Source organism: Opisthocomus hoazin, chromosome 6 (genome assembly GCF_030867145.1).
Source record: "Opisthocomus hoazin isolate bOpiHoa1 chromosome 6, bOpiHoa1.hap1, whole genome shotgun sequence".
NCBI classification, from domain to species: Eukaryota; Metazoa; Chordata; class Aves; order Opisthocomiformes; family Opisthocomidae; genus Opisthocomus; species Opisthocomus hoazin.
In genome coordinates this window covers 19,765,695-19,791,288 of record NC_134419.1, presented here as the reverse complement: position 1 = coordinate 19,791,288, position 25,594 = coordinate 19,765,695, and the positions used below count along the sequence as shown (strand labels likewise).

General features: G+C 45.2%; 2 protein-coding genes and 1 non-coding gene across 9 annotated transcripts in view; 1 reads left to right on the top strand and 2 right to left on the bottom strand.

Annotated features, from left to right (window-relative positions):
- Nucleotides 1-24: 24 nt before the first annotated feature.
- Nucleotides 25-7,475, bottom strand: RPL5 (ribosomal protein L5). Its single transcript, XM_075424925.1, has 8 exons — nucleotides 7,349-7,475; nucleotides 6,401-6,470; nucleotides 6,189-6,304; nucleotides 4,533-4,667; nucleotides 3,743-3,945; nucleotides 2,699-2,876; nucleotides 844-932; nucleotides 25-188 (listed from the first exon to the last, which is right to left on the bottom strand). Exons 1-8 carry the CDS (start codon nucleotides 7,349-7,351, stop codon nucleotides 89-91), a joined length of 894 nt encoding a protein of 297 aa, XP_075281040.1. The 5' UTR covers nucleotides 7,352-7,475; the 3' UTR covers nucleotides 25-88.
- Nucleotides 3,060-3,156, bottom strand: LOC142361813 (small nucleolar RNA SNORD21). Its single transcript, XR_012764431.1, has one exon. It is a non-coding gene; the product is annotated as a small nucleolar RNA SNORD21 (small nucleolar RNA).
- Nucleotides 7,476-11,910: 4,435 nt separating the features above from the next.
- The window catches only part of EVI5 (ecotropic viral integration site 5), an 84,433-nt gene continuing 70,749 nt past the window's right edge, over nucleotides 11,911-25,594 (top strand). For 2 of the 7 annotated variants that reach the window (XM_075424920.1, XM_075424917.1), the window contains exons 1-2: nucleotides 11,911-12,029; nucleotides 24,868-25,097. In XM_075424920.1, the coding sequence (XP_075281035.1) occupies nucleotides 24,949-25,097 (149 nt within the window). In that variant the 5' untranslated portion in view covers nucleotides 11,911-12,029; nucleotides 24,868-24,948. Of the gene's footprint in view, nucleotides 12,030-12,549; nucleotides 13,000-24,867; nucleotides 25,098-25,594 lie in introns of those variants that run through there. The other 5 variants (XM_075424914.1, XM_075424912.1, XM_075424916.1 and 2 more) reach the window with 4 other exon arrangements.

Genomic DNA, 25,594 nt, shown 5'->3' with positions numbered 1-25,594 from the left:
TATTAATAAGCCAGTCTTACACAGTTGCTTACTCAATAAATTTATTGCCACTTTTTCCAAAGCTTCATAGAAAATTGTGGAAGTTGTCTTAACTATCAGCTGCGCGCTCCTGGGCCCTGAGAAAGCTAGCCTTCTTCTGAGCAACACGATCTTTCTTCTGGGCGAGGGACATCTTGGGACAGTTCCACCTGCAATGTAAGCACAATGTATGATATATCCAAGGCAGAAATAAGCAAAAAGGTGGTCAAGAAAGCTGCAGTGCACCAGAACTGTGATTAAGGGTGCTATGCTAGAACATATTCCCACTTCTGTAACATGCTTTATTTCCTTCCAATGATTCAAGGCTGTAGTTAGGGCACCAGAAAAAGGCTTGGTTAGAGTGCAGCAGTTTAATTCCTCAGGAGGTAAGCTTATTACTCTTTTGCGACCAGAGTAGAGACAGTACCAAGCCCAATGCAATAGCCATGCCTTTATTTCTTTTCTCCCAGACCCCTGAAAAATCAAAATAGTTCAGTACTGACAAATTAGTCAGCCTGCCCTCCTGAAGAGAAGGAGCTTTCCCACAAAAAAGACTAAGACCTGAAGATACACAAAAGCGTTCCATCTATTCAGGCCACAAGCATGGTCCACTTCTAACTTTTTCGTTATATAGTTGAAAGCTCTTAAATTTTAAAATTCCTACTGCTAACGTTAACTCCCGACAAAGTTATACAGAAATGCTTGCATCTTAATCTGATCTAAAACATGTGTGTTTTGACACAACTGCAGTATGAATCACATTATTTTTTTAATGTATCTTCAGCAGAGAAGTCACATTCATGTTAAAGAGAATGAGAGTTTTACCTCTTTTTCTTGACTTCTCTCTTGGGTTTCTTTTCATGGACTGGATTATCCCGTATAGCAGCATGGGCTTTTTTATACATCTCTTCCATCTTAAAAAAAAAAAAAAAAAGTTAAATTCTCCATAGTGATCCAGTCGTAGGATTATATCAAAAATCTAACCCTTACCCAAGCATGCACTAGAAACAGGTTTCATCACAATACAGCTTAAAATTTTGTGTGGTTGCTTATAAAACACTTTCTTCCTACAGAAGATCACTGCCATAGCATACTAAAATTCCTACTATCACTGTAATACAATGTAAATATTAAAACCCACAACTTAAGCCTACTTTCAGTGCCATAGCTTCCCTACATTTTAACAGCAGTCTAGAAAGTTATTCTACTTCTGCCTAGAATAAAATACTTCACGCTTACTTATCAAACCAGAACTACTACACACAAACTCTTGCCATCAGATGTGTAATCTTACCACTTTTCAGACCCTACTGCAGTACACATTACAAAGCTGCTTTGTAAGAGGGAAAGAGTAGAAAAAGTTGTGAGAACAGCTACAGCTTAACAGGTCTTGCAAGAACCGTGACGGTCCCTGCATCATCCCCAAGGGTGCAGTAACAGAAATACAGTAGCAGGGGCTACACCCAAACAGCAAATTCTGACAGCTCCTATAGCAGGTCACCGTACTTGAGCGAGCATTCTTCTAACATGTTAAGACAGGAAAACGGAAGTCATCTGTCCAGTTACACAGACCAACAGCAGAAGGTACCAAAGGATCCCCATTTGTCTGCTGCTCGGTCCCACAAACAACTGTGGCTCCATAGTGGCACCAATTTTAAGAATACCTTTGCTGGTGGTTAATGAAGACCGCTAGACCCCAGCTGTGCAAAATTTTCCAGATGTACAAAGAGTAACTGTTTAGCTACTGATATAAGTCCTGGACCCTCTTTGTTGCAATACAAACTAAAAGTATTGATTGTTTAGTAAAATAGATGAATATGGCATTTATAATATGTTACTTATTTTTCAGTAAAGACCAAGTTACAAAAAATTAGCCATTAAGTTTACAAAAAAAAAAAAACACCACACACAAAAACCCCATAGCAATAAAGGGATAAAGAATGAAGTTAAGTTTTCCATCGCCTAAAAAAGGGACACGAGAACATTTGTTTCAAGCTTCAGAGCTACTAATTTGGGAAACCAAGCAAGAACATTACAAGCAGCAAGACAAGCCATCTGAAAGGAGTTCAACACTTGAAACAAGTGAAAGAAGCAACTTGGTAATCTTATGTATCTTCTGGCATTTTGTGCAAAATACTCAAAAATTTGAAGTAGTACTAAAATAAGATGAAACTACAGCGAGTGTAAATACATGAGACGCTAGCTTGGGCTGTTCTATATTTACCTGGGACCTAGAACTACCTATGGGGTCACACAAATCATAAACCAGATTTGACCTAGAGCACATCCTCACAGTTGCAACCACCACAGGTGCAGAAATGACAGGCTGTGGTGCAGGATTAGGAATGAGTGAGTAGCATGTATAGGAACTTCAAGTTAATTTCCGTATCAGGAGAAAAAAAAAAAAAAAGAGTGGCCTAGCTTAGAATGACAGCCTGTAAGCTTAGATTTACAGACAGAACATTAAACTTCACAGCAAGAAGAGATCTCACTTCCAAAAGATCTGCAATATACTATAGAGCCCTTTATGAATGAAAAAGTATTTTCTTTGCATGGATAACATACAGCATGAATCACACTATTTTACATACCAAGCTTATTTGCATTACTAGAGAAGGCCGTACGCAAGACTTATCAGCATCTCTATTAATGCACAAAGAGCCAGACAGATAAATCTTACCCCATCAGGTGTTACGTTGTTCTTTATGTATTGGGAGAACTGTTTTTTGTAAGCATCTTCATCCTCCTCCATCAGGTAACGCATATAATCTGCAACATTTTGGCCCATGATATGCTTGCGGTGAACCTCTGCATTGAATTCTTTGCTTTCCGAGTCATAACCAGGGAAACGTTTGGTACTGTGAAACAGCAGTTACCGTCAGATTAAGACATACTGCCAAATCCTCTCATTCAGAGGCTAGGTTCCACAAAGAAATGACCGATACATCAGATTCTCCTACAGGTAACTGAAGGATAGGACCCTCTAATTAAAAATGAAGAGATACAGAAAATGAAGAAATAGAAGTTTGAAGTTCATCTCAGCTGCCATCAGTCCCGTCTTGAAACAGTGCAGTACATCATATACACACCATGGACCAACTACAGAGTGTTCAGTCGTTGGGAGAATCATCATGTAGCAGCCAAGTCAGAAAAACTGGACAGTCACTCAAGAATAAACAGGACAGCGTGGGAGAGGGTAGGAAAATACACAGCAGATCTCAGATTTTTTTCCCTGCTGCTGCTAGCAGAAAGGAGTCGGCTGTAGTATCAGTGTTAGATAACACTGCCAAAAAACTCAATTCAGTCATTCATAGCCTATGACAGGAATTCTTAAAAACTTCCATGTGGAAATTTTAAGTGCAGGTGGACTGCTGAGACCTACTATTGTATTGGCAACTGTAGCAAACGTCAGTGGTTCTGTACCTGGTACGTACAGCTTCTCACAGTGAAATTAATGCATACAGACAATTTGCTAAACACTTAAATTTAATAGCATCTCTTGATAGTTGCAAGATTCCTGGCAGCACTATCAGAATTGCACTTGTGGATTAAAAAACAACCAACAAACCCACCAAAACAACCCCACCTCAGAACCTAGGCTACATAATCACTACCAGGCCATAACAAAATTATTTCCACGTAAAGTGACCATGTAAGTAGACTGTCACATACGGAAGCATCCCAGGTTAATTCTAGAGGAATTCCTCCACACAGGCTACATTACCTATGAGGGATTGACAGACCACCATCCACTGCACCCTTCAGAGCACCAAAGACTTTGTTTCCAGTGGTAGTTCTGGCAAGACCCGCGTCCAGGTAGCATGTGAAAGCGCCAGGCTTTCCATCCACGCTTTCCACGTTGTATTCATCACCAGTTACTTCAACTTGCCCTTCATAGATCTTATCAAGACCAAATTTATTCAGAAGCTGTCGGGAAGGAAAAAAAAAAAGCACTTCTGAAATTCCTTCCATTTACTGACAAAAATGAAGAATCACCACCACCTTAAAACACAAATTTGCAGTAGAACCTTCACGGTTTTAATACATTTCTTTATAAAAGCACCCCATACTAATAACAAAGCTTTTAACAACCACCACAGTAAGCATGTCTTTTAAGTTTCAGCCTTTTGTTCCAACAGGTACACCAGTGAACTTAAGACTTATTCATGAGCTTGTACAGAAAATGGATGGACGCTGTTCACATGTTTTCAAACTGTTAAGAGGTACATTTCTTACATTTTTATCCTGACTCCCTCCCTCCACCAAACTTAAGTGCTGAGACTTAGCAGTGGGCTGCTGGAGTGGAAACTGCATGCTGTCATACTTCTCACTGTGATTTGACAGTCACAAGAGGCCATCAAATCTATATGGTAAAGAGCAAATGTTACTATTTAGAGAAACCCACAGAGCCAGGTATCTATACTCACACGCCACTTAAGAAAGTGGGCTTTACCTTTTGTAAGAAAACAAGAAAAACAGAGCAGCAATTTCCAGACAACATGACAGATACCTACCCTGCGTGCCAACAGCAGACCTGTACAGTACGCTGCTGCGTAATTGGTCAGGCCAACCTTCACGCCATATTTTGGCAGCTCATGGGCATAAGCAGCACAGACAATCATGTCGCCTTCGATTCTGGCATAGGCAATCTGACAACAAAACAACTGTTAGTGTTCTCCCAGTAACTCGGGGTTCAATTTACTGTTTCTTTGACATCTACTTAAGCCAACAGTAATTCTGTATAGCAATGTCCAGCAAACTGCCAACCTTTACATGCAAGCTCAACAGGTTGTGGTTTTCTTCTCTTTTTTTTTTTTAAATGCATAATTAACTCCTCAAGTACAGACACAAAGAATTCAAATGTGTATTAGGCCAGAAAAAGCATATGTCAGCAACAACTTTTATTTACCTCTCCACATCTATCAAGCGGCCAGGGAACTGCCTACCAAAGCAACCTTCAAAGAATCATTACAGATGTGGATGGGTTCTGTCCCACTTTCTCCATGCAGTTCTCATGCAGAACACAGTGTGTAACGCACCTCAGAAAAATGCAAAAGCATCTGATACAGAGTTTGTGGTAACTTTGTTACTAACCTTATGGAATGATTTTATTAATGGCTCTGAGATTTCCACAATCTCAGGGGTCTCCTGCGAGACAGCGGTACCATCAGCTATGTCTCTACCATTCCTTTCACATACAGAACCTTCTCCTTTTGACTCCCACACCTCCTTTCTACATCCAAAAGTTGTCCCCTTTTTGCAGGATTCCTACATACTGGAAAGGCACTATCAGTCAGATGCAAGCGCCTGCCACCGCTGATTTTTGTTTTGAGTTTCAAAGATAAAATAACCTTGTCAAGGTCATATCGTTTTGACAGAACTGGCTGTAAAAACAGCACTCTTCACTGTTCTCAACAGATCATTACTCTATGAAGAAAGAAATGAGTTAAACTCTCCTTTTTTTTTTTTAGCTTAACATGTATTTATGATAACAACAAACATGCCTGAGTTTTTAACTTCAAAATTAGTCAAAACACTCTGAAAATTAAACAAGAAAGTGAACCACAGTGAGGAACTGTGTATGATGCAACACACAACTGCACACTTAATCCGCATGAAAAACTGCCTACCATTCTCATTTACTCGTCTCCTTTAATCTCACAGGCAAGCCATCACAAGGCCTATCTGCTTCACACGACCCACGTAACATCCCAGGAATAAACCTCTCCGAAGAGAAGGCACCCTTAGACACAGTGCAATAGTCAAACCAGGCTGACAGGTCATGCAGTCAACTTCCTCGTCTTCAGTCAAGCAAAAAGGCCCTCTTTTCAAAGCACTTCAAATGCAGCAGGAAAAAAATAGAGAAAAAAAAAATCTTCCCTCTCCCTAAAAATCTTCTGCTTATCTCAGCATGATTAAAACAGTACAATCTCATATTATGAATAACCTTGCTGAACAATGCTGGCATTCGTAAAACCTATTTTGTATCACGAATACAGTTTATTACTGAAGTTGCATCAACTTCAAAGATTGTTCTAATAAACCATTTTATAATATAAAACCTGCTCAGAACAAGCCTAAAAAAACCCAGCTGCTTCCACCCCCTTCCCTGTCCGTTCACGTCCCCCTGGGAAGGCTGGTAAGTAGGCAGCGAGCACTGCAGAGCTTACCTGGCAGATGATGTCTCTGTTGGTAACACGCACAATCATCCTATACTTGGGGGTGTTGTACTTGTTTTTATCTTGTATTACCAAACGTTTGCGAGCATAGTAATCAGTTTTTCCCTCTAAAAAACAACAGTTATAGTGTGGAAAACATGTGAAAAAAGCAGGAACATTAATCAATTACATCTAACTATAAGTTACAGAGAATTTAACGATACCTCTCCTTCTTCTGAATTTCACTTGGTATCTCTTGAAGTACGCCTTATTCTTGACAACTTTCACAAACCCCTTGAATAAGAAGTATGACTAGACGTTATTAACATGCAACCACATAAGCCAAGACCACTTAACCAAATTAAACCTGCTAAGAATAAAACCGTGGTGAAATCGGGAACACAGTAACATTTACTTAACATTTCGATAAAAAAGCATCTTTAAGTGGAAAACAAAACCCCACCCAAACTCCAGAACTGCCATCCTTCCCCAGGGAGGGAACGCGCCGTTCCCGAACTCCAGACCGTTTCAGGAGCGCCCCGGGAGCTCGATCCGCTACCGGCCGCGCTGTCCGGCCGGGCCCAGGCGGTGGCCGGGGCCGGCTCCCGTCACCGCCCGCAGCCCGGCGCTTCTCCGGGGAGCTCCGCCACGGAGCCGGCCTCTCCCGCTTCGCCGGTGCCGCGACGGGGCAGGCGCTCCCCGGCACCTCCCGACGCCGCAGAGGCGCCAGCCCGCGGCAGGCAGGCGGCCGGTCCGCCCCACAGCCGCGCTACCCGAGTCCGGGCCGGGCAGCGGCTGCCGCGGGGCACGGGGGGCTCTGCCGCAGCCGGCCCCGCCGCCCACCTCCCGCTCCCTCCAAGCCGCCCCGCGCCTGCGGCCGGGGTCCGGGCCCGGCGCAGCCTGATGCCACAACCCAGGGCGGCAGCGCGGGCGGGCGGCGGGGCCGGACCGGACCGTGCCGGGCCCCGCGGGGGCCCCGCCGAGCCGCCGCAAGCCACCCTGCGGCGCGGCCCCGGCGCTCGTGGCGGCCATTGCCACGCTGGAGCCGCCGCAGCCGGCCCCGGGCCCGGGCCAATCGGGCGCCATCCGGGCGGGCAGAGCCGCGCGGCGGGCGCTGCGCGGCGGGCAGAGCTTCCCCCCGCCGCGCGAGTCCCGCGGGGGCCGGTACTGACCATCGTGCCAGGTACTGTCCGGTCTAGGCCTAGGCCGGGGCCCGCTCCGCACAACGACTGCGCTCCGCAGCAGGGGGGAAAAGGCCGCGCCCACCGCGCAGCCGCAGCTCCTGGCCTGGCCGGCGAGGCGGGGCGCCGCCGACCTGCCTGTCCCCCGGCGCCCGCCGTGCTGCCCCCTGCCGGCCTGGGGGAGCGCCCGCACGGCGCGCCGCGGCCGCTCCGCCCGGTCCGGACCCAGCCCGGGGCTGCGGGGCCGGGAGGGAGGCCCGCACTCCTGCCTGCGGAGCCGCAGGCAGCGGGCCACTTCTCGAGCGGGTCGGAGAAACACAGATTCTGGAGAAAAAAGCCACTGCTGCCACCTAATGCCTGCGCGTAGCGTGTCACCGCCTCCACGCCTCCCGTCACCAGCCACCCAGGCAACGGGGACAGGGACGCGCCGCAGCAGAGGGACTCGTGCGGCAGAACAATCGATAGAGCTGGTCTTAAAAATCATCAGTTATGGAAATGTTGGAAGATTTAAATTCCCTTCACTTTCCAGGGAAAATTCTCACAGTCGAATGAACAGTAAATAATAAAAACATTACGCCAACCAAACCCCAGCCGGATGCTGTTCCTAAAATTCATCCTAGATCATAGAATTATGGAATGCTTTGGGTTGGAAGGGACCTTTAGCGGCCATCTAGCCCAGCCCCCCTGCAGTGAGCAGGGACGTCTTCAGCTCAACCAGGCTGCTCAGAGCCCCGTCCAGCCTGGCCTCGAAGGTTTCCAGGGATGGGGCATCGACCTCCTCCCTGGGCAACCTGTGCCAGTGCCTCCACACCCTCACTGTAAAAAATTTCTTCCTTATGTTCAGCCTAAATCTACACACTTTTCATTTAAAGCCACTCCCCCTTGTTCTGTTGCTACAGGCCCTGCTGAAAATATTTTCCTCACCTTTCCTATAGGCCCCTTCAGGTACTGAAAGGCCGCAATAAGGTCCCCCCGCAGCCTTCTCTTCCCAAGGCTGAGCAGCCCCAGCTCTCTCAGCCTGTCCTCATAGGAGAGGTGCTCCAGCCCTCAGATCATATTTGTGGCCTCCTCTGGACCCACTCCAACAGCTCCATGTCCTTCTTGTGCTGAGGGCTCCAGAGCTGGACGCAGGACTCCAGGTGGGGTCTCACCAGAGCGGAGCAGAGGGGCAGAATCCCCCCCCTCGACCTGCTGGCCACGCTGCTTGTGATGCAGCCCAGGATGTGGCTGGCCTTCTAGGCTGCAAGCGCACATTGTTGGCTCATGTCCACCTTCTCATCCACCAGTACCCCCAAGGCCTTCTGGGCAGGGCTGCTCTCAATCCCTCTGCCCTCCAGCCTGTATTGATACTGGGGGCTGCCCGGACCCAGGATGCTTGGGATAATCGGTGTTTGATGAAATAAAGCAAGAACAGGTACTTGCATACACATGTGCACATATACTGGGACAAACAGGTCAAGTGGCATCAGATTTCTTGACATGGTCAGAGAAAAGCGCACAAAGCCAGCATCTTTCTTCCTGATGCATTTGTGTGGTTATCCTCATTTGCTTTACTAAACAAAAAAGAAAACCCCACACTAATTGTTACACATAGACCAATACTTCAATAATTTATTAGTTTGATATTAATAACCACAAGAGAATGAAAAGAATAATGAATGTTTCCTACATCAGGCAAGTACCAGCATGGTTCCTACCAGGTAGGTAGCTGCTAGCTTCAGAAATTGTTGAACTATCAAAGTTTGAATTTTACAATGTTCAAAATTCTACATGCTTTTCAATTTTTAAATAAAAGTAACTCCAGGGGACCCCATTGTCTTCGCTCCTCTCTAGCATATGGATGCATGCCCCCCAGTAAGGGTCCGCTGGCAACTGCTGGGCAGTACATTGACGAGGGACACCTCACGGTCAATGGTATCATAAGCAGGAGTCCATGAGTCTTGTTATTAAACAAGAAAAAATAAAATAAATTTCTTGTTCGCCCCTGTACTGTTTGCTCCTGTTGCGTTATAAGGGATGGAGTAATTTGGCAGAAAGTAAACCCCCTTGCTTTCTAACTCTCCGCACCGGAGTGGGAGGCTAGGTGCGGCTAGGTTTAAATTCTGGGTGATGTCCAATTTACCACTAGCAGCCCAGTGGCGTTTAATATGTATATTAAACTACCACGATTCTGGATACACTAATAATGGTCTGCACCTCCAGTCCAGTCGTGCTCATGAACTGGCACAGCTGCGCTCCAGGGTTCGGTCACGTTCAGTGAGAAACTGTGACAACTGGCTACTTAAACAGTGCAGTTTTATTTGTGCAACAGATAGATAGGTTTTTTGAATTGCTGGTGATAGTGGCTGGCTGCAAGAAAGTACATGCAAATATGATGTTATTAAGTATAAAACGCGTGAAAAGTTTATAAATAATACAGCCTGGCTATAAACATTAGGGAGTAACTCTCCAGAGAGATTTCTAAGATTCCCGAGAAAAGCGCTCAGTCTAAGTCTCACCCAAGGTGTCCCAAGGGGGGGAGAAGCAAGGCTCAGCCCGTCAGCCGATCCCCGTAGTCAGAGGCAGTTTGAGGTGGAGTTTCCCTTGACTTGCTCACGGTGATATCTTCTCCGAAAATCCCCTATTTGGCTATTTTAATATCCCTTCTACATTTAAGGTGGAGTTTGAGTGACTGTAGTCATACATACCTTTTATCGTGATTGGTGTAAAATCCTCTTGCTTCACGTTTAAAGGTAGAGTTTACAAAAAATCGAGGGCGCAGACTCAGAGAGGAGGGGTTGTACCTCAGAGGCGGGTAGCCTTCGGGATGGAGGTGTATTTTGGTATTAAAATGATACTAAAACAAGAAAAGTTCACGAAAGGATAGCACTTTGGCAAGGTCTCGAAAACCTGCTGGCTCAGGGGACCAGAGGAGCTGCTTATCAGTTCTAGGGGACCATCTCTTCCCGCTTTATCATCACGGAGCAGGGCCGTGGAATCTTCACTCTGCTCCATCCCCTATGGTGTGTTGCAGGGAGTTGCTGTGTTAGTGGATTCCTCGTACGCCTGCTGCAGCTGTGTCCCATCCTCAGAGCTCTTTTTGATTTCATGCTTTTCCTCAATGGGTGAACAATGCTACGTTTTCCATATAAACCTTAATTTTCAGATGTAAACCTTAATTTTACTAATAATTCCACAGCTCCTAAAATAGCTCACCACCACCACCACTGGCCCATTATCCCATCACAGCTCCGCAGGCGGGCTTGCTCGTTGTCACCCTGCGCAACAGGGAGGCTCCAGCTGGGCCGATTCGCCCCACCCCCGAATTACTTACAAATGCAGAGCAAACGTCGCCTTTCCCTTCTGGTGACAATGTTTGTTAAAAGGGTGACCGCTATTCATAGAGGCACTGAAATTGTTGAGGTAAAAGCTAAGATTTTCCATGCTTTAGTAAAATACTTTTTACTGATAACACTTATTGACGGGAAAAAAAAGTGTATTTGCGGTTATCTCTTTGATGCTGTTTCTTTATCTCTGTTCTATTGTACGTGGTTACCTGGCTGCGCTCTGGGGAGCGGGGCATCATGCAGGGCTTGCAGAGCCGTCCCCTGTGCCTGGAGGACGCCTCTCGGAGCAAGGGGCGGCTGCTGGAGGCAGGGACCCTCTCCCGCTCGCCCGCGGAGCACCCGCGGCGGCAAGGCCGCCGGTTGTGGCTGGGCTGGCCTCGGCCGTGCTTGCGGCAGCCGAATTTTCTCCGCAGCCGCTTGCAGCAGCTGGTAGCCTTAGCGAAGCGAGAAAAGCTGTGCTGGAGGCCTGCCTACACCCTGCTCCTGCTGCTGACTGCTTTTTAAATATTCTTTGCACGCTTGGCTATGAGGCAGTATGTGGCGCGTGTGTCCTGGCAGCGCTGGGTTGTGTTTCTCACTAAGCTGTTGTTAGAATCCTTGCAAATGAAAACTGTGGCGTCTTTTTGCCTGGGAGTCTCTGTTCTCCGTCGCAGAAGCGAGCGGCAAGCGGGCTCGTTACCAGGCGGGGAGCGGCTCCGGACAGCCGCCTCCCGACCGCTCGCCTGCCCGCGGCGGCGCCCGGCCGGAGCGCGTCTGACGGGCCGGCGCCGGTGCGGCAGGGCCCTCCCGCCTGCTCCCGCACAGCGCGGTGCTGTGGGCCGCCCGCAGCCTGCCGGCGGTCCCCGCCCGACGCTCCGTCTGCCCCAAGCCCTGCTCTGTCGAGGCGACGGCGGCAGCTGCTCTGCCCCGCCGCTGCCGTGGGCGCCGGGGCCGGGGGCGCCCGCGGGAGCTGCGGGGGCTCCCCTCGCGGCTGCAGCGGCGGTGACAGAACGGCGGGGCGCCGCACGCCCCCCTGCCCGCAGGCACGGGCAGCTGCCGCCCGGCCTGCCGGCGCGCCGGTGACCCCCGGCAGCCGCGGCCTTCCCGCCGGCAGGGGCTGTCCCCGCCGCCCGGCGAGCCCGAGCCGCCTCACGCCCCGTCTCCCCGCGCAGGGGCGCGGGGCTGCCCCTCGCGGCGGCGGCGGCTGCGCGCGGAGTGCGCCTGCGCGGGCAGGGACGTGGCCCGGCTGCCGGGGCCGGCGGAGCGCGGCGAGCCGCCGGGGAGGGGGAGCGGGGAGCTCCGCGGAGGCCGGCGGCGGCGGGGGACGCCGATGCTCGCACCTCCCCGCCGCGGGCAACGCTTCCAAGGTGAGGCGCGGCCGGGCCCGCGCCCCCGCCGCCCAGGGCTCGGGGGCGGTGCGCGGCCGGGCCTAGGCGGGGCGCGGAGACCCCGGCCGCGCCGTCCCGTCCCGTGGGGCCGCGGCCGCGCTGGGCAGCGGCGGGGCGTCACCACCCCGCGGGCACCGCCGGCCGCCCCCGCCCAGCGCCGGCGGCCCGGGGCCCTCCCGCCGCGGTGGGTAGTGGAGCGGGGCCGCTGCCGGGCAGGGAAAGCCCGTTCCGCTCCGGCGGGCCGCGGGGCGGGGGCGACGGGAGGCCGCGGGGCGGGGGGCTGCGGGGCCGGCGCTCCCCAGCGCCTCCGCACCGCAGCCCGCGGCGGCGGTTGGGCGCCCCGTGGCTCCGGGTGTGGGGGCGGCCCTGGGCCCGGGCCGGGGGGCTGCAGGGGCCGCCGGCAGAGCGGGTTTCTCGCTCGGTCTGGTGGCAGTAGCGTGGAGCCGGGACCCTGCGGGTCCTGCGCGGCTGGGGGAGAGGCGGTGCCCGAGCGCTGCCGCCGAGAGCGGTTCGCGGCCCGAGCGGGAGCCGGGTTCCGTCGCGAGGGGAGGCAGCCGGTGTGAGCGTCCTGGCTGCTGTTTTCCAGCTGCAGTTCCTAGCGCCGCTTTTCTGGAGTTCCGCAGAATTCGTGTGAATTTTCAGCCATGCCCATCAGAGCAGCTTTGCAGCGAATGTGAACCTGGCGTACTGCTTTGAGTTTCCAGCGTGAGCTAGCATCAACACTGGCTGCTGCAAAACCTAGCGCTTCATCTCAGCGTCCGGTCATTTTTTTCTTCCAGAGATGACATACAAAAGATGTAGAAAGAAGGCAGATTCGTGCAGAGGAGAACTGACAATACTCAATACGTTTCACTTATCTCCAAAAGTATTTGTCAAAAAATTCAAAACTTTTTCCTTTTCCTATTTTTTTTTTTTTTAAATTCACTTTACTTCATGCCTGAAGGAGAAGGTAATTGGCTCTTGTTTGTTTTTCTGGTAGACAGTATTAAAAAATGTTTGCATAAATGTGCCTGTTTATTTCTCTTCCCTTCTTTCAGTGTGCAGTTTCTGCTTTGATCGTGATTGTACAGCTCTGTATTTACACTTATAAAGATTTAAGGCTTGTTGTGAAGTACATGGGTAGGAATTCTTTTTCAAGTAAGGATTAGGAAAGGAAATAGAGACGGCCAGTGAAAAAGAGGGGCGCGATCAGGAGGAAAGCGCTCAGTGTTGTGAATCAGCATTGCCTGAATTTGATAAATGGAGATGAGAGCAGCTGCAGCGATTGTTGCTGACTGTCCACCCAGCAGCACCTCTGGGAGGAGCAGATGTTTGGAGAAGAAAGCTCCAGCAGAGCAGCCCTGCTTCCTCCCCAGATCATTCTCTTCCTAGCATCCCACAGCCTGCGGCTTAGGGACTTCCTGAGCTGCGGCTTGGTGGCTTGGAGTTTTTCCTTTTTTTTTTTTTTTTTTTTTTTTCCTCCATTGCTCTCCATATGTTTGTCTTCTGTGGACTTGTTTGATTCCTTTTGATCAAGTAAGCAGGACGTGGTTGGCGAGCAGAATGGATGAAATGGTGTGAATGGAAAGGAAGAGATGGGGGAAAAGCCTTTTGAAGCCTACAAGAAGAGAAGGAGTAGGGGAAGTGGCGTGCCTGAACGGTGACTGTCAGTTTGGTCTCTGGGTTGGATTGATAATAAATAGAGAAGTAATAAAAAAATGGAAGAAATGTCCTGTGTCGGTGACTTTTGGAAAACAAGATTGTTTACTTTGCTAATTCAAGGTTCTAATATCACAATTTAGAAGGGGGAGAACAATGAAGTTGGGGTATGTATACCTAGTATTATATTTACTTTTTCTTACTCTTCCTGGTTTGTTTTTTTTGCTTGTACAAAAAATAAATTTCTAATGTTTAAGGGAGAGACATAGTTGAATTTATTATTTTAGGTATCATTTTAAGTGTCAAATGCATAGTTTAAAAGAAAAATCTTTTCTAGTAGTCCGAGAAGAGCAACAAGAAAGAAAACAAATCCTGACTTTATGAATGCTGTGTTCTCAATCAACCTATACTTGCCTTGATTATGTACCCTTAATTCACTTTTTTCCCCAAGACCAATTGAAATAGTTTTCTTTTAAAAAAAAAAAGGCAAATAGTAAATATTATAGTAGTGTGTAATTTTGAGTTGTTAGATATATTCTCTGAAGCTCTTGAATATATGTCACTTAAGTTTGTAGACTGCATGCTAAATTAAAGCCTTGCCTTCCATATTTGTAACTATCACCATCATCTGTGGTAAGTTTTTGACTCCTTTAAATTGGGAATACTGTTTTGCTTTCATTGTAGTCTTGTCTGCGTAAGTGCCTGGAGTTGAGGTGCGTCCTCTCCTGCAGTGGGTTGTGGTTGGAGTAGATGGATGGTGGGTTAATAGTAGTGTGGGGGCTCTTGTCTTGCTTTGCTCATTTTGTATGCAGTTGTGTGTTTTTGGTGTATGTGTGTACACGGAAACTGCGTTCTCACAAGGTAGCAGCAGAAGTGGTTTAGTGAATGGTAGCTTTTCCTTAATTACTCTTAAGTGTTGTGTAGCTTCCTGGGAACTCTGCGAACTGTTCAGTTAGCCGCGGAGTGGTGGTTCGGGGCCTGGGAAGTGTTGAGCCTGCTATAGGGCTCAGGCAATGAAGAATGGGATCTCCTTTCAGTCGTGCTGACAGGGATCGTGCTGTGGTCTTCATGTTATTTCAGGCTGCCTGTCAACTTCGTTTGCTAGTTGTCTGTAAATTAATCCTTCTGAGTCTTAGTGAGGCAGTTGCTGTATATTTGAGGTTGAAGTACAATGCTAGGGTTGGGCTTTATTCTGGACCAAAAGTAAGGTGTTGTGATAGAATGACTGTGGACACTTACCCTTTTTGTATTAGCTTCCAACTTGGGAAGCAGCCAAAAGGCACCACCTAATATCTTTATTTTCTTTTGTCTGAACAAATTATACCTGTCTCTGATGGGTTCTGTTACCAAAATCCATCATCTTGTCTGATCTGTATTCTTTTGCAAGTAACTTCTGGTTTATTTTTACTTCTGCAGTTTAATCCTTTAAAACAACCCAAACTTGATGTTTTGGTACTAGGTTGTTACAATGCGTTCTGCTACATGGTAAGCTATTGAACTTCTCTAACTTCTGAGTTTTCTTATGCCCTATTGTCATGACTAAGTCCTCGTGATTCTAAGCATAGCATTACATACCTGTTTGATGACATCATAATGTTCGTGATCCTTTTTTTAATTAAAAAAGTGTAATTGTGATGATACAGAATTCTGACTCACCAGTATCTTATACTGTATGAACTATGGGTTATTTTTAATTTCGTCAGACTGGCAGGTGAGCCCAGTGTGTTAGTGGTGGATTATTGTTGCCACAAGTTGACTGTGCACATGTAACTAAGAGGGTATTAAAAGGACTTACAGTTATTTTTGTTATAGAAGGGTAAAACTGTCGAATGTTGCTTAAAATAATTGTCAAAACCTGGTAGCTAGCCAAAACCTAATATTTTGGACGTGCACCATCCACATCACTATGCAGAGTGACATTGTATAGAAGTTAGTTTTACATCTCATTTTTTCAGGTGTTCTTCTTGATTATATGTAGTTCAAACAGTGAACTACTTTCAGGTATAGTAAAAAGAAATTCCAACTTCCATGCTCCCTGAAACAGCAGAGCTAAACCCCAATATTTGTTAAGCAAAGTAACTTTTTTCCCCCCCTGGGAATGCATTAGTGGTGCAACTGTATGGGTTTGGCTGAAGCTTTAGGAAGTATTTCTCAGCCCTTTGGAAAAAAGATTGTGGTCGGTCTAAAGACAAAATGACAAAGGCAAGTTAAAATTCCCTGATAAGACACTTGCGGACCACAATAGAATGGGCTTGGGATTTTTATATAAGCTCTTTGGTGTCAGACCAGCACTAAAAATAATCCGTGTTTCATTGATCTTCCTTGGATTTTTCCCCTAGTAGGCCTTTTTGAAAGAAGAAGTACGCCCTTATTTCCAAATGAAAGGGTAAAAGTCAGTGGTCAACTAACCAGAAAACAACTGATTTCACTTGATGATGAGCAGGTATGTCATTTCTCTGAGGAGCACCCTCTCTTTTCTTTAGTCAGTAACTGAGGAAAATGAGGTTTCTGTAAATGCTGTGCTCAGAAAAGGCTGGAGGAGCACTGTTACAGACTTGAATCGCATGGAGGAAGACCCTTCTGTAGCCACAAAAACATGCTTGCCTCAAGTTACACTAAGATCTCGTGAAGACAAGTCATGGAAACAGCAAGTAAACTGGTGGGCAAAATTAAATATTACTGCAAGACTACAGATGTTGGTGTGGATTGTGTTAAAAGAATTGACTGTTGATTCATGCACCTGTATTGAAATTTGCTACATTTACTGAATAGCTTAGAGAACTTTCCTACGTGGAAATTACTAAATTGGTTACACTTCCCACTGCTAAAACTTTTACCTTTTGTTTCTTGTTCTCTGTCAGCAGCTGCAGGTTGCAATGAATTTGTAGCTTAAGTAGAGCTGGTTACCGGTCAGTCATTCAGAAACTGGTGTACTCTTTTGAATTTAGGTGTAATTGGTAGAAGGCCGAACTTTTAGCTGATCATTTAAAGGAAAGAAGAGTAATATCCTGAAAGTAGGGTCTTGCCAACCTCTGTCACCTGGCTTGTTTAAAATTTTAGTAAGTAATTAATAAAGTTTCAAGTGTTACCACATTCTGTAAGGCTGTGCTTATATTCTTCAGTTTCTCCATCAAATCTTGTTTCATTCGTCTTGTTGGAAAGGGAACTGTATGCAACTTGGTAAAGATGAGACAAGCATTTTGGTTCTAGCTCATAGATTGTGATGTCAGTTTATTTAATCTCTGTAAACAAGGAGAATTATGCCTAGAAAATACTTGGGCTGCCAATACAGAAGAACAAGTGTTGCATGGAATGGTATGTTTTCATGTTGTCAGATATTGGATCCTTTTAAACTTATCAGTTTAACCCCTTGCAAATTTCATATACTTTTTTAATGAAGAGTTGTGTTAAAGACATTGATTGTAATTAAGCTTGGTGAACATTTAAAAATACGACCTAGTTGTTTCTCAGTTCCAAAATATGGACCTAAGGCTTTTAGTAAATGTAACTGCATTTATGTGCTTTTGTTTGCTTATTTTTACCCTAATGCAGTTTGGATGCTAGTCCTGGCTCCTTTCCAAGGAGGAAGTTGGCTAAATGCAATGTGAAGGAAGCTAGGCTTCGGGGAATGAGTGGGAAAGTAAAATTTGTAGAAAGGCGCTTTAGTGATAAACATATGTGTCCTTAGGGGTGTGTTACTTTTTTTGTGAATGCCTGATGATACTGGCTTGAACTCCAGTGAAATGACTGAGTGGCATTTTGTTGAAAAGAAAGAAAAAAAACTCCCATTCTGGTGCATAAACAAACTGACTTTGCAGGAGTTGTTCTTTATTTTAGCTGATTAATCTGATTCTTCCCTCTGTTTTGTTAGCCAAGGGGATGATCCTTGAAGTGTATGTGCCTGTAACTTGGCGTGTTGAACCTTGAATACAAAGATGTTTTCCAAACCGAGGTCTAAGAGAACAAAGAAACAAAATAAGTTGCTTTTTAAAGGTTTTCACTGTAGTCCTTCAGTGTTTTCTCTTGCAGCTCTGAGGAGCTCTCAGCCATCTTTTATACAAAAGCACTATATCTAATTCTTTTCCCCTTGAAAGAAAGTCTCTGTTTCCTGAAGGTGGTTTCATTCCTATGTCAGATTTGAAACTTGTTTGATAAAGGACCACCTTTAGATGGACAGGAGATAGTGTCTGCAAAAGCACTGTGGTTTGTCTTCTCAGCTAGCGTACTGGGACAGTCCTTAACTGCTCGTAAACCACACTGGACTTCAGAGGTAATTAAAAACCTGGAGTTGTTCTTGGAAGTAAATAGAATTCAGCGCGATTTGGCCAGTGATTGAAGTGTTCTTCATATGACTTTGAGCAATGGTTTCAGCCTTTAGTGGATCACTACAGTGTTTCTAATGAAGTACCTCCTTAAACCACCTTACGTGTTAGATTATGTTGTGTATGTGAACTTGCAGCTTCTCTTTTTTCTTCTTTCAGATGTTTTGGGACTATCAAAACCCCAGTACATTAGAGTCTGAAGACAACTTTTAAGGGATGTGTATTTACATATTTGCTAAATGGTACTACAGAAAGCTTTCTGACAGCTTAAGATTTACACAATTTAAAACATTATACTGCTTTATTCTTTATATCAGAAAGCCTTGGAGAGCTAGTGAATATCGAGTGAAATGGAAGCTGGTGAATGCTAACCATGATATTCCTGACTATTGTTAGGTGATATTACAAGAAAAATCAGGAACATGCGACTAAATCACGACTTGCTCCTCAGACTTCAGCAGAAATCAGTTATATGAATTTGTAGTGTAAAAGATACAAATGAAGCTTATAGTGAAACCATGTTTGAGCTCTAAATCAGGATTTTTAGCTTGTCAGGAAGCATGGGAACAGGCTGATTCACCAGCTGCCTTGCCAGCATATGTCATTGACTGAGTCACTTTAATTTATTCTTCAGATATTAGAATGCTATTAACTTTTTTGAAGCAAGCAGGAGACTGGGTCCATGGAATGCTATATAACTGACTTGAAAACCACATATACTACTTCAGCCCCAATTGTGTGAGACTTCTTTTTACATGTAGAATAGTATGAGGGTTACTTCCTGTATTGTGGAAGTTCTCATTTCTTTCTCTTTTCAGGAAGAGAAGAGAGCATGTAATATAGGCAGTAGTGTTTGTGTAAGGCTTGCAGTTATTTTTATTTTGTCATATGATAAGAATAGCTGAGACAGTATTTTGGGTAATCAAGATACCTGTAACTTTAATACAGATTTTCCTCGGGGAAATGCAGAATGTAGGTATTAAGCTAATTCAATGTGTACAGTGAAATACCTTTTTTAAATAAATCTAAATAGAGTTTTGTAGAAAAACAAATATTACCTCTCTGGCAAATGCTAAAGTGTGTGGTGGTAGCATTTTTGGGCTTACTGTAAGGTGCTGCACAATACCTCGGGATTCTCAGGGAAAAGGATTTATGTAATTGTATGTAATGTGGGATGCTGTGGTCTGCCTTCAGCTGGCCTTACTTAAAATATTTCATATGCTGCTCCACTGCAGTATTCCTCCGAGTAACTCAAAAATCTGAACACAGTATTGTACTTCATCTTGGTAACAAAGTGCTGTAATCAGCAGCTAATTAAAGATACTAAACATAAAAGTTGAGATACTGAGTTTTATGTATTTTAATTGGCATATATGTTGCACATCATATGTATCTGTGTATAATATCAACACTTATTATCATTGCAGTAATGTAAGGTACATAGCAGGTCTGTGCCTTGCCTGATGGCTGACCAGATGGGTGAGAGTTGCTGGTAGTTTGGTTTTGCTCACTTGAAACTGCAGTAGAGTAGCAGATCTTTAGACTTAGATCTTTCTAAAGATTGTTTTTTTTCAAACTCTAGGTTCACCCATTTATTTAGGAGGTATCTGCATGGTCTTAGGCAGGCAGATGCAAACGAACTCTTCCTGTGCTCTTGGTCTGTTGGCTAAGAGGGAGCAGTGTAGCTGTTAATATGACTTGGAGCCTGAAAGCCTGCTCTGGAGCTGAATGATGTCTGCTCAGTTCTCTGTTCTTGTGCAAAGGACAAAGGCGGCATACCCCTGCCTGCTTGTCTCCAGACCTGGCCATCTTCTATGGAAAGCGGTGGTGTCCCTGGGAGCAGGCCCGGAGTAGCATTTGTGTTCAAAGTCTGATTAATTGGCAGGTTCTTGAGTGAGACCTCTCTGGAGGAAAAGCACATTTTAAAAACGGGTTGACTCTGCTTTTGATCAGACATTAATAGTAATTAATAATGGCTTGATCATCCTGATGGTGCTCTCGATGATTTGGCATGCTTCCCAGGCAGTGTAGGTTACCTTTTGTACTCTTCACATGTAACTTGAATTTCAGCATCTGAAAAACGTTGGGAATAAAAAGGAAAGCAATTCTCTTTGTATAGTTGAATAACTGGCTGTGGTGAGCTGTGCAAAGAATACTGTTAACGGGGGCCTTCCAGCCAGGGCGGTTAGCTGCAGGGACAGAGGGCTTGCATAGGTCGAGCAAGTGTCAGGGCTTACGGAGCAGAGCGTGGGCCTGAGCTGTCTGCGTGGCTGCTGCCTGCGGGGCAGCGCAGGAGGGTGCCAGGCAGAGCAGCTTTGCACGTCTGAGCGCTTCAGCGGGGAGGTGGGGCAGAGCAGAGTGAAGTAGTGTTGGTGTATGCGTGTAGTGAGGGGGTGATGGCAAAGGCAAAAGTCCTACGTCGTGTGTAGTTAGATTTATCGCGGTGACCTAGCTAAGATTTGGGATGGGTGCTGTGGTGTGTCTGGCTGTCCTTGGTACTGCAACAGACATCTGAGCACGTGACGCTGATCTCTTTTCCACAATAATGAAGAGTAGCAAAGGGAGGGACACTTCATAACTGCAGAGCATCATCGTTGTAGCCAAAAGTGAGACACTGTTGCAGGCCAGCAGAAGTCTCTCTGGTTAAATAATAACCATTTTTTAAAAGAAACGTGTTTAGGAAAGCCTTGAGGAGACTCTATCCGAAAACACAAAGAAAAGATTAAAGATTTAATGATACTGGCTTGCTTGAGTCTTTCCAGTGTGCTGTGTTCAGCAAAATCACATCTCTAAAGCAGGGAGGTGTTAAGTGCTCATCCAGATTTCCCTCTGTTTCCTGGAGTTGGTGATACCCAGTGAAAGTATCTGCCATCGTTCATACTGAATTCGTTTTCATTGGTATAATGAAAGGCAGACAGACTAATTTCAATAACTTGATAGCTCTGGGATTTTTGACTGGGGAGCCCCAGTTTCTCTGAAGGGGCTAGAGTGAAACCTTTAGCTCTTTCCTTTGTGCTCTCAGAGGAAAGAGGTACATACCTCTTGGGAGTCAGTAGGATTCGTTGCTGTACTACCTATATGTATTGTCTTAGTAGTGAGGCATGGATTTCTTGTTGCAGGTGTTGTCAGCAGCAAGGAGGGAAGTAGCAATGGTCTGTGGTTTAGTGATGGCTAAGTACAACTACGCAGTTAGGTGGAACGGTGTATGTAGAATTGAAAAGCTTATGCCATGTAGCAGGGATTTTCATTCTGCATTAAGAGAAGGGTGACGAATTGGAAGGACAAGTGTAGGAGCACTGTGTGCGTGTTGATAGGAATACTGGTACATTGCTCCTAGAAAAGTTTTCTCGTTTTCGGATTGAAGTAACCTGTTTTCTGGAATGCCTTCAGCCACTTGTCAGAGAATAACTCTATGAAATCTTCAGTCACTGAACACAAATTTTGAAGTTAACATAGGTGAAATGATGAAATGAGAAAATCCTGTTACTCTATCCTATTTAGGGAAAGGGATGATGAACTGATACTACGTGCCTTTGTGGTTGGTCCAGGAACTTACACTGCTGACAATTTGAGCTGGCTTCAGATTTTTAGGAAACCTTGGAAAAGCCTGGCAAAAGGGATATAGGCTTGACTACTTAGCTGTTATATCAGAATTGTATTTGCTTAATTTAGCTCGGCCCTGGGTGACTGCCATAGATGATTTCCCCAAACAAATTCTTCATGTGTTTGTGATACAATCTTCAGTGGGAGCCTTTTGATCTTCAAACATTTGCCTTTTGCAGCTGTGCGTTTTGCCTGTTATATGTGTTAATGCTTTTAGATTAGTTTTTTTTGCTACTAATTCTCTGAATACATTCTAATGAAACTCTGAACTGCTTTTAGAAAGAAGACCGTTGTTAGACCCATTGTTCTGATTTAACTACTGTCTTGGACGGTTTCTTGACCATACTTTTTGTTAGTATTCTTCACATAATAGGTTTCTACAAACCTTTGCATTAATTTTTTGCTGCCTAGTGATGTGTTGGTGAATGAATGTTAGTAAGATTCTGTCCCCCACCTCACCCTGTGCTTCAGCTATCTTAACATAGAGTATGAGCCTCATAATGTGTAAGCCAGACTCAGCTTGGATTTACTTTTTCACTTTAAGCTTTCCTAGTTACTTTGTAAAGAGATAAAAATTGATTCTATACTCTCTCTTCCTGTTTCTGTCACATAGCGTATTACTCAAAATCATTGCTTTTCTAGTATTTGAATATAAGGTTCTTCGAATGGGTGACCTTTAGTCTGCTGTGTATGGCAGTCATATGTGCCCTGTTTCTGCCAAGATTTATTTTTGGAGTAGTTGTATTTTAAGCAGTTGAAAGCCTTTGAGAAAAAATATTCAGCTTAAGTGAGATGTATGAGTTTCACTTTGAATAAAACAGCATTATGATAAAGGTAACAGCAATAAAGGATATTGACTGACTGAAATATTAATGCATGTATTAAACTTAAGATTTTGAAACCTCCAGCAATTCTTATTACTTTCTGCTATAAAAGATGGTGTCAAATGCTAGTCTTGGAAGTGATTTTTTTTCAAAGATTATCTTTAAAAGATCATGTATTGGATTTTGTTTTTTTTAAAAAACATATTGTATTCTGAACATTCCTGTCCCACAGTGACGTAAGAACCAACTGGAACCGTTCTGATGCTTATGTTGGGACCTTACTATTCCCACCTATGGTTTGTATCCCTGCATCAGAAGATTTCTGGCAAAATCTGTTACCATTTCCAGAATGAATGTTAAGCATATGGAGATTGGAAACCCCTCTGCAGTCCTCTGGGAGAGCTCTGAAGTGTAGCGTTGCTGATGGAGAGGAATTGGGGATATTGAGTACCACAGTTTTGTGTTTGGCCTATAGCGTTCCTCTTGTTTTCTGAAGGCATTCAGTGTGTCTTCCTTTTGATATGACGTGGAAATAAAATACTGCTGGACTTGATTTGCAAAAGAGTTCATTGTGGCGTTGTATCTAAATAAAAACTCCTGCTTCAGCAACCGGTCCCTCAGTCCGGTGTTGCAGGTGTCTCGTAGTGTCTTGGATAGATGCACAGTGTGCTGAGTTGGAGTTGCATTTTCCAGTTGAAATTCTGCTTTGGTTAGATTCTATTAGAAGATCTCGGGAAGGGATTTGTTCCTGTAGCTCAGTGCGTTTAGTGTCTTAGCAATTGTTGTGTAGGCTGCACTGCAGAATTGTTTGTGACAACCATTGAGCAATTCAGTGTTTTGAGGAAGTCGGCAAAGGTCAAAATAAATAGTTGCCAGCAGCACCACTTCAAAGGAAGTTCCTTTTCAACCTTGGTTTTGAATAGTTGTAACCTTTTGCTAGGCAGCTATCTTCCTTTAAGATGCATCTAGATTCTCCCAGAGTTTGACCCGGGGAGGAACTGGTCTCCGTCTGTCACTGTAGGTCAAAGCCTCTTATATTTTTGGTTGCTGAAGGAAGATGTAGTGAGGGGCTCATTAGAAAATAACTTCAGGGGCTGCTGGTCTCTCTGCTCTAGTGATGGGCAAATCTGTTTGTGTACCTTGTAACACTGGTCAAGAAGTAGGGGCAGATTATGATCAGCCCCAGTTAATCTCCTCTTTCCTGAACCTGCAGTTTCCCTGACTGTCTGCTCAGAGCTCCCTTCTGCATTAGTAGCACCTTTCACTTTTCCTCCAGGACCCTTCTCAAACCCTAGGATTGTCCAGGCACTGGCAGTGGCTCAGGGGTCAAGGACACTTGGTGTAGGGGTGACCTGAAGAGAAAGTGAGGAAGAAGAGCTGGTGGCATGAGGCCTTTAATGTAAGACCTTCAGGAGCTGTTGCAGTTTCATGGGCGTAAATTCTTTGACTATTTTCTGCACCCTGGCAGGTGCTAGAGGACCTTTGGTGCAGGTTGGAAATGTGGTACCCCTGTTCCTCTGTCCTGCCACTGTTGGGGTTAATGAAGGTGAGCAGTGGGTGGTCTGGAGTGTTTACGTTGATATACTTGTTCTGCTCCACTGTCCCTCAGTAAAATAGTTGAGAACAAGTCTTAGGAGGAGCGGCTGAGGGAGCTGGGGCTGTTTAGTCTGGAGAAGAGGAGGCTGAGGGGAGACATTATTCCTCTCTACAACTACCTGAAAGGAGGTTGTAGTGAGGCAGGTGTTGGTCTCTTCTCCCAAGTAACTAGTGATAGGAGAGGCAATGGCCTCAAGTTGCGTCAGGGGAGGTTCAGATTGGATATTAGGAAAAACTTCTTTACTTGAAGAGTGGACAGGCATTGGAACAGGCTACCCAGGGAGGTGGTGGAGTCACCATCCCTGGAGGTTTTCAAAAAAAAGTGTAGATACAGTTTAGCAGGCATGGTGGTGTTGGGGTGACGGTTGGACTTGATGATCTTGGAGGTCTTTTCCAACCTGAATAATTCTATGATTCTATGACTGTTTCTATAGCTATTTTTGTACAGTTTATGTGCCATTACTAGTTTATCAAGATGTTTTAAAATAAGCTTTTATTTCTATTTATTTTTATAATGGGAAGTCTGAGCTAATCCTGGATCCTGTGGTATTTCTGTACTGCAGAAATGAGCGCTCTGAGTATGTGTCAGGAATTCCTCTGAATCTTTCTTTGTGGGTTAGCAGCATACTTGCATGTCACTTCTTCTGGAATGTTGTATTGCTGTTGATGCTTGTGTTGCTTCTGGTGGCCTTGGGTGTTCTGAAGAAATACATAATCTCAGTGTCGCTTCACACATGTTTGTATTTTTCTCTCTCTCTTCAGTGACAGCACGTTTACTGAAATAAGAGTATTAAAAATGACAACTGTTGCATCCTCTTCTTTTTGTCATCACAGGTGGCGACAGACAAGGTTGCAGGAAAGCTGAGCTCTACTCTCTCATGGGTGAAGAATACTGTATCACACACCGTCAGTCAAATGGCCAGTCAGGTGGCAAGTCCATCTGCCTCGTTACACACTACATCCTCCTCTACCACTCTGTCTACACCTGCGTTATCGCCATCCTCACCAACACAGCTGAGTCCAGACGACTTAGAATTACTCGCTAAACTTGAGGAACAGAACAGGTGAATGGAAAGCTTTTTGGTCTTCAAAGTATAGTAATGAGACTAAAGTTTGTTTTATTGCCATTTCAGCATAATGGCTGTTAAAGGTAGGTTAGGTAAAATGCCATGGCACAACAGTTCAATTTCAAGGTCCCAAGGTTTAAGAGCTTGTGGTTTTGTGCTGTGTTTTTAGAAGTTCTTTTTTTGTGGAGCTCTAAAACGTGTTTTTTCTCTCCTGGTTTTACAGGAGTGTTTATAGCTGCCTCTAATCCTAAGAATTTACACTGGAGTCATGTGATTTTCAGTATCCAATTTCATAGTCATAAATCGTTTTGTTTGGAAAAGACCTTTTAAGATCGAGTCCAATTGTATGTAAAATGGAGTATCTCAGGGATGAAAGTTTCATGTAACCTTCTCACTTGCTTAGATCAAAACCGTAATATCTGTCAGCTTTTTGAAATGTTAGATTTCTGAATTCTATTTTCTTTATTTTTCCACTTTTACTAAGTTCTTGCTTT